The sequence below is a fragment of the Rhea pennata genome, chromosome 1, assembly GCF_028389875.1.
Source record: "Rhea pennata isolate bPtePen1 chromosome 1, bPtePen1.pri, whole genome shotgun sequence".
NCBI lineage: Eukaryota > Metazoa > Chordata > Aves > Rheiformes > Rheidae > Rhea > Rhea pennata.
In genome coordinates, this window is record NC_084663.1 from 201,512,857 (window position 1) to 201,524,350 (window position 11,494).

General features: G+C 40.0%; 1 protein-coding gene across 2 annotated transcripts; it reads right to left on the minus strand.

The window, feature by feature from the left end:
- Window positions 1–843: 843 nt before the first annotated feature.
- Window positions 844–11,144, minus strand: BIRC2 (baculoviral IAP repeat containing 2). 2 transcript variants are annotated; one of them, XM_062567293.1, is made up of 9 exons: window positions 11,008–11,144; window positions 7,470–9,484; window positions 7,266–7,365; window positions 6,010–6,088; window positions 5,241–5,289; window positions 4,029–4,271; window positions 2,579–2,833; window positions 2,408–2,449; window positions 844–1,609 (listed from the first exon to the last, which is right to left on the minus strand). In XM_062567293.1, the coding sequence occupies exons 2-9, from the start codon at window positions 8,341–8,343 to the stop codon at window positions 1,416–1,418; spliced, it is 1,836 nt and encodes a 611-aa protein (XP_062423277.1). In that variant the 5' UTR covers window positions 8,344–9,484; window positions 11,008–11,144; the 3' UTR covers window positions 844–1,415. The 2 variants fall into 2 exon arrangements, with proteins under 2 accessions (XP_062423277.1, XP_062423278.1); XM_062567294.1 differs by lacking the exon at window positions 11,008–11,144 and adding an exon at window positions 10,842–10,918.
- Between the last annotated feature and the right edge of the window lie 350 nt (window positions 11,145–11,494).

The following is an 11,494-nucleotide window of genomic DNA, read 5'->3' on the forward strand; positions in this document are numbered from 1 at the left end:
GATAAGAGCCAGTTACATACACACAACTTGCAAGTGACACAGCCTGAAGCCTTACAAATAATATATTCTCGAGTTTGATAAGAAGATGCTAAGACACCAAAATAACGTTAAAAACATCTTATCTGTGGCCAGTCTGAAGACTGAGTGGTCTACACTTGAGTTAAGCATATGACTGAGGAAGACTGACTTCAAAAGATACACAAGTTGAAAACACTACAAGACTTGATGGCTTAAATACTGCCAGGATGGCTGCAAAGTGGAAATCCTACAGAATTATCCATGAACACACTCTCCATAGGTATCCATTTCGCAGACCCTGTGATACAAAAGCAAGGGTAAAGCAGAAGTCAACCACTAAAAAGCCACTAGATTACCAGCTTGCAAAACAAAATCAAGACTTCAGAGGGGGCTGGAAGATCATACTATTAAAAATGTACAATCATTGTAAAGTTTCAAATGCAGAAAAGCAGCTTTTACATTTTAATCCTTAGCATGAAGGTTTTAATTGCTGCATAGCTGTGCTATGCCTTGTTCCTAAGGTCAAGGAAACCATTGCTCAGCCAGGATTTCTGTTCTCTAAAAATCAGGCAGGAGAGTACCCAACATTGTTATTCTTACTTCTTTTAATAGTAAGAGTCTGAGGCCCCTAATTTGCCAAAGGGAGTCACCAAGCACCAAGAAGTCCACTCCCCTGTTCAAAACTAATAGAACACTTAAGCAGAATTAAAATTCTTATGCTTCTGTTAAAGTTAAAAACCTATGTCAGGAAAACAGCAGTTACTAGTTGCTTACAGCCTACAGAGAAAAGCCAACAATAGGAACAACTGAAAACACGCACACTCATTTGAAAAGTGAAATATTTTAATTCCGTCTTCATATAAACTATTATTAATACATATTACACAGATATAAACATAATTTTTAAAAAAAATCTTGCTGCTCTTGCAATGGTTAACCTATCTTTCCTCCCCCAATGCCACAAGAAAGCCAACTCAGAACCAGAATCGTAGCTGAAGTTTACTATTAATAAACAAGCTATTATTTCCTCACATCTATGTGGAAGGGAACTCATGAGAACTGGTATGCCAAGTTCTATTTTTAGGAACTTGATCAGAAAATACTTTATTCAAATTGTCATAAAGGCATACTTATGGAACTGCTTTACCTATTTCAGAGAGGAGAGTTACTGAAAACTTCACCTTACTATTAGTTCTACATACAGAAGTCATCTTTGGCAAGGAGGAACTAGTATATGCATAATGACAATATAGTTTACTAGTATACAACTGTGTTATGGCAGATGATTAATCAACTACTTATCACAGTTTTCCATTAAGACACTGGTGGCTTAAACTTCAGCACTTGGACAACAGCAGGAACACAGGTGTTATTTTGCAAGTGAGAGTCTCCCTTCCTTATGAAAGGAATGTACGTACTGTACCCTTGATTGTCCCCCTGCAAATAGGGCATTTCCTAAGGGAAGGCGCGCATTCTTTGCACACCACTAAGTGACCACATGGAATAAAAACAATGGAAACTTCTTTGTCCATGCAAACTTTACATGTTCTTTCTTCTTGTAATCTTCTTAATTGTTCTTCCATAGGTAAACCTGGAAAAAAAAAGTGATTTAACATTTTAGAAGCTTGAATACCTGCACGTTGATTAGAAAGTGGTCAAATTCCATGCCAATGGCACACCTTCCTTCCTAGGTGTATTCAGTAATAGACTGCAGTGAGAATAAGCACATTTTCCAGAGCTAGGAAAAGTGACATGCAAGGAACCACCTAGTCCTTACTTCCCACTTCTGTAAGACTGAAGAAGCCCCTCAGGAACTGGAGGCCAGCTATAGCTCTTGAGGCTAAGGTCTGCATTTCAGCATATACCGTACTTTTCTTATGTGGATATTAGAAGCACAAGTACAGTCTGATTAGTGGAAGTCAGCTATAGGCAGTCTAACATATTAAGCTTCAAATACATTTATCCTACAAGAGTGAGAAAAGACAAGCAAACTCAAATCCATGGCTGACAAGTTTTGCCCATCTAGCTGTTGGCCCAGCTAGATTTTAGGATACCCACAGTCTACATTGGAAAAAGTAAAGATCTCCACAGAATGCCTAAATGAGAGCTTGTACTCAGAATTAGAGTACGTGAATTCAAGCTTCAGGAAGCTCTCCTTTCTTAGTGCTCAAGCATTTGCCTATGGCAAAGACCATACCTTACAACAGATACACATTTGCAGGTCTGCTATGCACTTAACTTATACAGATTAAGCTCAGCTTACCAAAGCAAAAGTTAGGGATGAGGTGAAGCTTAAAATTAATTTCTCACCCCAAGAGGGTTTTGTTTAAGAATGGCAGCTATTGTCCTACAATAGCCTTTCAAAGTAAGAAAGCAGAATTAAAGATACCTGAAACATCTTCTGTGGGAATGTACTTCACACTCTTCTCCACTAAAATAAGAGGAAAAGAACACTTAGTCATTTGGCAAGACTATATTCCAACAGAATCCATTTTTTCATCTTTATCAAAGTCTAATCTGCATTGTCAGAGCAGTCTAAACTGACACACTTGAGACATACCAAATAAATCTCTGTAGAGTAAAGGGTCACAGTCTCGTAGACAGTTTCTGAATATGCTGGCTGCTGCATTTCCTTTCACTAAAACTGTATCTATCAACTCCCTTGCTTGCAATGGTGTCTGAGTCTTTTGCTTAATAACATCATGCTCAAGTTCAGTTATTGCTTTAGCCGATAGTAAACTCCCAAGGATTGGAAGTACACATGTCAAGCGTTGAAATAAAGCCATTCGATTTTTCCGGATTAAGGACAAATCATCTGAAATAGAAAGCAGATTAGATGTTCATTAGGAATGCAGTACTCCAAGTTACATTTTTACTAACAACAACTGACACTTAAGTTTTTTAAACTTTTCACTTATTATATATCATCAATAAAAACCTCAGTTTCACTAGTATTTACATGCAAGAATGAACTTCAGAAAAACCACATAGCAGTTTTTGGAAATGAAGCCCTTTCAGTGAAAGCCTGTGTTCCCCTCTCTAAATGAAGGCTTGAGAGGATCTTGTCTAACTTCACATCCAACAAAAGCTGTATTCTCTGCAGAACTAGAAGAAAAAAGCAAGAAGCCTCTGTGTAAGACCACAGCTAACTTGCCAAAAACTAGTAGGGTAACTTCAGCCAGTGGCAGCCAAAAGCATTACTGAAACAGTTAGAAAAAACTTTCTTTTAAAAGCGTCCCGAAACAATTACTTGCAAAAAAAACAGAGGTATGCACAACTACAAAACTCAATTTGTGGAGGGTTTTTCCCTTCCAAAAATTCAAACAAGAACATCTCATGAAGGTTTAATGGTCAAACCCATATCCATTTCTGTTGACAGAATACAAGTGTAGGAAAGCAGACATTTAATTCAATTGTAAATGAGAAGTTTCATTACTGCTTCAGACTCAAAAATTTGGATTTTTAAGCATTGAAACAGGACCATTTACATGGTCTTAAAAAATACAGAATGTTAAAGATGCATCAAGTAATGAATGTTAAATAGCTAATCTACATGGTTATAAGTTGAATAGAGAAGCTGATCTCCTGTCACCTTACAGGAGACATTTATGAAAGTTTTCCAGGAGGCGAGTATGTTATGTTAGCTCAGCGCCATAAGAAGGAGCAAGCTTGTCAAAAGTGTGTTAAGTAAAGTCTTTGTTTCATCTATTTTTGATTAACTGCAATAAAGGCACACAGGAAAAAAAAAAAAAAAAAAAAAAAAGGAAAAAAAGGGACTTTGTTCCTGTGGAGAGAATCAAGTGAGTCTAAACACCCGGCACCTGTATGAACCATCCTCCTCAAAACAAAATACCAGACTGATCTATTTCCATGCAGATACCTGAACAATCCTTTTACAGAAGTTCATCCTAGTAGCCAATAAATTAAATCACTTAGTGAATAACAATTATAAGAGGTCAAAAGCAGATGTATACAAGCCACTCCTGGTTTTATTCATGCCTTATGTGTACCTGATGCCACTTCTTCAGACTGCCTTTCTTTCTCTTCTTCCCTCTTCTCATCTTCAGCAGTGAGGAGATCAGACACAAGGTCATTAACAGTCTTGTAGTTTTCTCCAGTCGCCAAGATTTTACTTTGCACTGTTTGCTTTATTAGCCTTCTACTAAATCCCATCTCCAAGGCAGCATTAACCACAGGTGTGTTCATCATGATTGCATCTTCCGAATGACTTTCTCCAGGTTCAAAATGAATAACTAATCAAAGAAAAGCAATACTAAGTTTAAAAAAAAAAGAATGTACACAATGCAAGTCAAACACATTCAACATTGTCTACACACACACACACTCATTTTTAATCCTAGGTATTGTGCAAGTTCAACGGTTAAACAGGCCTTTTCAGTAGCCAGTTTTAAATGGAAGCCAGCCACTTGGATTCAACTGAGTTGAACGCATGATAAGCCTTTATCAGTGCTAAGCCTTCACTAAAAGTCAAGGATAAACCAGAAAAGACAGAATTCCATTGTGTCTTAGGTGTTTTTTTATTATTAGAAATAGTCAGAAAATTTCTAACTTCAGCCTTGAAAAAGTTCTCTTTTAGTATCTGGCAACTCAAATTAAGAGCTTGTTACACAAACAGAACTGTTCTATTTCAGCTCTTGATCAAAATTTTCCATTCAATTTATTAACCACCAGGCACACGAGACTGAGTACGTTTCAGTGGTTACAGCACATGCTGATCTGCAGCAGTGAGTCACTCTTTGGTAGTTTATTGCCACCTCAGCTAGGCTTCCACTCTCGGAAGGGAACACAGAAAGGCTTCACTTAACCAGCTTTCCCTGACCACTGCAGCTCAGCATATTTGCTCAACTATGCACCTAAAATGGATTCCCATGATGTGCATGACATGCTTCACCATTGCGGAGCAAGTGCTCCACAAAGTTCAAGTCCTTAGCTCACTTTAGCAAATGCCAATTGGACTTGTTTTGCTTAACCCAACCAAACTTTGCTTAACCTAACAAAATAAACACAGCAGATGGCAACCCTTCAAGCTTCCTGAAAGTCTGTTCATATAACAATGCTAAAGCTACATAATTGCTAAAGAACAATACTGCTGTTTCCAAGAAACTCAGTTGATAGAGTAAATTTTGGATAGCCAAATAGGAAGTTTGAAAAGACATTTTCAAACTTCCTATGCACTTTGCAAGTTATATTAATATACATACTTGGAGGATCAACATTTTCATCCACAGGTGTATCAGAGGTCGACAACAGCTGTTGAACATAATGGAATTACATTAGTGTCAAAGTATCCCTTTCCTCTCTACACACCTTTCTACATTTCTTCTCATCAAGAATGCCAAGCTTTTTATCTGAATAGTATCTGTCAAGTATTTTGCACATACCTACACAAGTCTAACAGTTTGTGTAATACAAAACCAATATAACTGGTGCTGACTTCTATGAAGAGAAGCTTTTCTGAGTCACTCAGTTTCCTTTTATCAGAAGAGCTACGGTTAAAAATAGGGGGAGCAGAGAAGACAGCACAGGGAATTAAGAGATGTCTGGGGCTGACTTTTGAAATAACATTTACTGGTCTTCATTACTCACTGGAACTTACATAAATAAGAACTTCCCTCTCCTGACAAGGGGACTGGAAGGCTTTCATTGCCCCATAATGAGCAGTACAAGGTTTGTCTTTAAATGATAGAATGCTGTAACCCTTATATTACTATAACACTATACCACCCACTTTAAACTATCAATTCTCACAAAACACTTTCTGTGACTAATTATGTACAGGGTATGTTCTAATGCTCCAACTCCATTAGGCTTAGCTCAGTATTAATTTCATTTTTCTAAAAGGATTATTTACCCAGACACCTACTACCCACATATGCAAAGATTAGGCAGAAGGCTGCACCCAACTCCCCAAAACAATACATTACTCTTAGTAGCTGTTTGATTTTTTCCAGTTTGAAAAGTAAAGTTTACCTGTTCAAGAAGATGGGGGAACCTTGCCTGAATTTGACTTACAAATTCTCTTCCTTTCACATGAAGTAGATATTCACACCTAAAAGATTAACAAGTGCACTAGATTTTACTTTCTAGTTCCAAGAATAAACAATAATAAACACCTTACAATAACAAAACATAATTTAAATACATGCTCATCTTCCTTTACTGAAGCAGAAGAGTTCTCTGCATTGGAAGCATGAAGCAGCCTAGTGCTGGACAACACTCCAATAAAGCTCTTGTGATGTTCAGCAACCCACAACCTTAGGTATATAAAGGCAGCAGTTAACATTCTACTACCACCTCTGCTTGAAACAGCCTAACAAGAGAAGCAACCACGCCAGCTTTACTACAGACTGTATGATAAAGTGACTGTTTCACTTGCATGATCTCGCCATTTTATCTCCTACACAAGTCATTCAAAAGAGTACATAAAATGACATCACCATCAAAACAATATCTGCTTCATTAATGCAGATTTCTCTTAAGTATGTTTACTGACAGGTACAACACAGAAGGAAATAAAGATTTTTTTATTTACATACATCACGTAACTCAGTAAGAGATGATAAATTACTTAAAAGATCTATAGTTTGAAGAATTACTATTAGCTTTCTTGAAATGAAATTAAATGCAACTATTTGTCATTAACATAGGTGGAGATTTCCATAGACAGATAGCAATTATGTATGCAATGACTATTTAATTACAGGGAATTGTATTCAAAGTTGTCTGCCATTTTTTCCAATACATATATTAAAAACAGGAGCTTCTCCTTCACAAGCCCTTCTGTACCCAGAAGGCTAAACCAGATCAGCAAAATGCCAGTTTCAGGAGTATTCAGCATGGGTGCAGAACCAGATCAGTGAAGTTCAAAGTTTGTTTTGCTGCACTTCTCAGCAGCTTTTGCTCCACTCACCCCCCCTTTCTGATTTCTCGAAGTGTGCTCATCAGCAATGCAACAACACTTGCCAGCAAAGACTTGGGGGTGTGCACAGCTTATGAAGTGGAGAGCATTAAGTATCATGCTTAATAAAGAAATATTTTAATTGAGATGAATTTTACACTTCAGTACTTTTAGACAGAAAAGCATGAAATAAACTCTTCATTTGAGTGTATTTGTACATGATACGGTGAAGTTAAAAGAAAACAAACTAAGTGCTATACAGTATACATCAGTCAAAGGTAAGTTTTATTTAAGCAGTGAGACTGTAAGAAGCATTTTTGCAAGTTACCTTGGAAACCACTTTGCATGCTCAATCCATGGATTATCTCCAGATTCCCAGCACCTTAAACCACCATCACAGCAAAAACACTTGACGTCATCATTGCGCCCTTTTGAAGGAAAATAAAGTATCTAGCAAACATTCACAGAAGTTATTTTTAAAACAAATGTTGACATGACAACATGAATTATATCAGAGGTCAGCTTTTCTTACCTACATAATAAAAACCAGCATCTGCAAGCTGTTTAGGCTGAACTGGAATTCTAGTTGGCCAGTTTATGAATGTTTTAACACGTGCTTCATGGGTTTGCATGCTCACATTAGAAACATTGAAGTTTAGTTGGTCTCGAGTGAGATTTTCCACAAAAGGACAGCTAGGAAAGTGTCTTCGATGCTCTGATATGGCGTTATCTTTCGGTTCCCAGTTACTCAGTTCACCACCACAGGTAAAACAAGCAACTTTGTCTGCTGTCCCCAGGTAATAAAATCCAGCCTTTGCCAGATCAGTTGGTGACAGAAATGTCAGGGGCCATGAGTGAAAAGTGCGTAGTCTAGCATCTTCTGTGCTCATGGATGGACTGTGAAGCTTCAGTCTCAAACATGAGAGGTCTTCAACAGCCCTAGTAGTTATGGGGTCTTGAGGAAAACTAGAAAAAGAGCCGCTGAAATAGCCAACCTGCTCTAAGCTTGGAGTAAAGTTCATGGAATGTAGAGATGGCAATAAACTGTTGGTGACCAGAGGCGAAAACGCAGAATGAGAGGAGAATCCAAGGTTGTTAGCTGAAATTAAGTTCTGAATAAAACTGCAGCTAGGATAGAAGTGTTTATGTTTTTCCATAGCATTATCTCCTGGCTGCCAGTTGTCCAACATTAAGCCACAACAGAAACACTTAACTGTGTCTTTCAAACCAGTGTAATAAAACCCAGCCCGGGCAAGACTCCGTTCTGACACTGGCACATTAACAGGGAAAGTAGAAAACGTGGACATCCGGTAGAGTTCACAGGATAAGTCATACTTCAGTTCATCACACAGAGTGCTATGCTTCATCATGTTAGCCAAGAAAGGGCTATTTTCCATTATGTTCATAATGGATTGTTTTTGGAAGAATGGGACAAGTCTTCCTCTGGGAGGTAGTTGTGTGCATTAAAGGTAATTCTGAGTAACCCCTACCTACACAAAAGTAACAACCTGAAAGTGAAGTATTTTGATGTGCAACTTTGAATGCACAAATAAAAACTGTTAATCATACAACTAATTCTGTTTAAATACTGAGCATGCTCTCCTTTCCTTTTTGACACGTTCTCCGTACTTCTTGACAAATTGGAAATAACTTTTGCACTGACAGCATTTTTTCTTGAATTATCTGCAAATACTTTCCTTGCACTATATATTTGGGAGAACAGTATCAATTAGCCAGGCTGGTAGAGGTAGGGTCCAGAGATGGAAAAACCTCAGATGAGTTTATCAAAATCCTTCATCCATAAAGAAACTAAAACAGGGGGCAACCAAATCAACAATTTTGACTAAAACACATTAATTTAAAAACTATTTCAACCCAGAGATCCGATAAATATGCAGCTCATACCTGTAAAGACTTTAGTTTGCAAATCTCGTTAGAAGGTTGAAACTGTGTGTCAAGCTCAAAAGGCATTAAAAAAAAAAAGCCCCTGAATATCACCCAATATAGTTGTTAATATCAGACTGCCAAGAAACCCTGACTTCTGCATATTACATTCAAAATTAAGACTAAAAAAGTCCATTTATATTTAACCTTGCATATATCAAGAATCCAGCTACAAGATAAATAAATCCTGTACACTATCACTGACAAGGATGAACTGTTTTAAGCAACAGGCTTGAAACAGCCCCAGGCTTTTTGACCTATAGCATTCTCAGCACATTTCAGTTTTAACCTGGTGTCTTAGTTACAGGTATACAGTTATCATATTTAACAGAGATAAACTGGTTTATATTGAGACATTCTAATGTTCTATGTTGATTAATTATATTTTTTCTGTATGCCATGTTTATAAAGTGAACAGAATCCTCAAATAAAATAACCTTTAATGTTTTAGTTTCTTTATTTGTGCACAAAACTACCTCCCAGAGTTCAGACTGAAGTCCCTTCTAAGGGGCCTACACCTCCATATTGATATTGGCTGTTCACAAGAAGAAATTTTAAGTATCTGTAGTTTCAATCATTTAATTCCTTTGGGCAGAACACAACCTGCAAGGAAGAAAAAAAAGTGTTTCAAAATACACAGCAGAAGTATATATGATATTGCTGTAACAGAAGATACAGAAATTGAAACACTAAACTCGCAAAGCAAAAAGAGCTAGAAAATTTAAAGGAGTAAGCATTACATACTTCCTTATGCAGTGGAATTCACACACCTAATTGATTTACTATTAGCACACATGCAAGACTTCACCCCACAAGCTGAAGTGTTTGATAGATGAATCAGGCTGCCTGTTCACAAACTGTATCCGGGTAATTAAAGGTAAGATCTAGTACTGACAAAGTTACATCTCTTTAGATTGGATTTGTTGTACAACAGCCTGCAAGCTTAAAGACAATTTAAACAGATTTTAAAATTTGATTTTTAGAACTGATTTAAGTTAAGGCTACTGTAATTTCTTATTTAATCTAATACAGTGATACCTAAGGAGTGTAGGACATCAGTGAAATTCTGAACTTGTTCAGAGTTCTTAAATTAAGAGCCTTTTTTTTAAAGCAGTATATTCTGAAGAATCAGCTTCTAAAAAGTTCTTCCAGGAAAGACTCAAAACAGATATACTTTTCATAATGACATAACCCTAAAAAACACCTACAGGAGAACAGTAAAGCATATCCTCATTTCAATAGCTCTTAGTAAATCTGTGCTTAATATGGTCATACTACAACTACTTTTTTAACCATTGAGAAAACGGATTAAAATATTACACTAAATCAGTCCTTTAACACAGTTGTTAGGACTGGGGTATCAGATGTGAAGAAATCAGTCCAAAAAGTTACACTAAGTCTCCATGCTGGTCAAAAGTCAGGAACTTCGAAGAAAATAGCAGAAACGTCAGCACACAGAGACCCTGACAAACCCAACAGAAATAGGATGGTTTAAATCTGACATCCTGAGACAGTCTTATCTGCCAAACACTCTTAATAACATCCTCTACAACAACCCTGAGTATCTTTGATATTTACAGTTATCCAGCCTCTCTCAATCTCGTTACATTTTTTTCCTCATTACTACGTGGTGACACTGAGCAGATCTTTAATTCCAGATATCTAGTGTTTACTTAAAAAAAACAACCTGCAGTTTCCACGTTTCCAAATAGCTGTTTGGTACCACTCTGCCTCCGCATGGCAGGTCAGGCGGACCGGGTTTCCCCCCGCCCCGGGCAGCCTCCACCTGTTGTTTACAGCTCCGCAGCCGGCCCCAGCAAACCGCCGCCGCCCTCAAGGCGCGCCGGGCCCTCAGCCACCGCCGGCCCCCAGGGGCCGCGGCCCAAACCCGCTCCCAGGCGGGCTGAGGGCCCCTGGCCGCTTCCACCACGTCCCCCAAGCGCCTCTGGCCACCCCCTACCGCCAACAGCCGCTGTAGCGCCTCAGGAAGCCGCCGGCATGACGCAGCCCGCCGCGGAGAAGCGACCGCCGCCCGGGAAGGAGCCTCGCCGCTTGCCCCTTCCCCCCCCCCCCCCCCAAGCCAGCTCGCTCCTGGCCGCGCAGCGCCGCGCTCCCCGCTGACTCACACTCCCCGCGCAGGCTCCGCAGTAGCCGAGGCGCCAGCGAGCCCCAGTCTATAAACGGCGCGGAGAGGGGGCGCCGCCCCCGGCCGGGGAAACTCCGGCGGCGGAGGGAGCGCAGCGCCGTGCCCCGAAGCCGCGGCCGCCCTGCAGCGCATGCGCGGCCACGCGGAGGCGGGGCTTCAACGGTCGGCGTCGCCGCGCGCTGCCGCTCTGTGCGTAGACGTCTCTAGCGGTCGGCGTCGTCGCGCGCGCGGCCCCTGTGCGCGCGGCCGCGGTTAACGGTCGGCGTCATCGCGCTGCCCCGCGGGCCGAGAGCGCTGCGGCGGCCGGGCCCAGCGGCTCCCCGTGGGGATAAGGGCTCTCCCTTCTGGGGAGACTCGTTCTGTTCCCCTTGGAGTGAGCTCCGAGGTCTCTGGCGAGGCGGACTTAACTCGGGGGAGCGGGGGGGTGTTTAGCCTCAGTGCCCCCTTGCTCATTCGAGTAGCAGCAA

Coding starts and splice junctions, on each gene's coding strand:
- BIRC2 (XM_062567293.1), bottom strand. CDS start 8,343: ATGAACATAATGGAAAATAGCCCTTTCTTGGCTAACATGATGAAGCAT. Junction 2,834..4,028: donor GTCTGAAGAAGTGGCATCAG/GTACACATAAGG, acceptor TTTCTATTTCAG/ATGATTTGTCCTTAATCCGG. Junction 1,610..2,407: donor TCCCACAGAAGATGTTTCAG/GTATCTTTAATT, acceptor TTTTTTTTCCAG/GTTTACCTATGGAAGAACAA.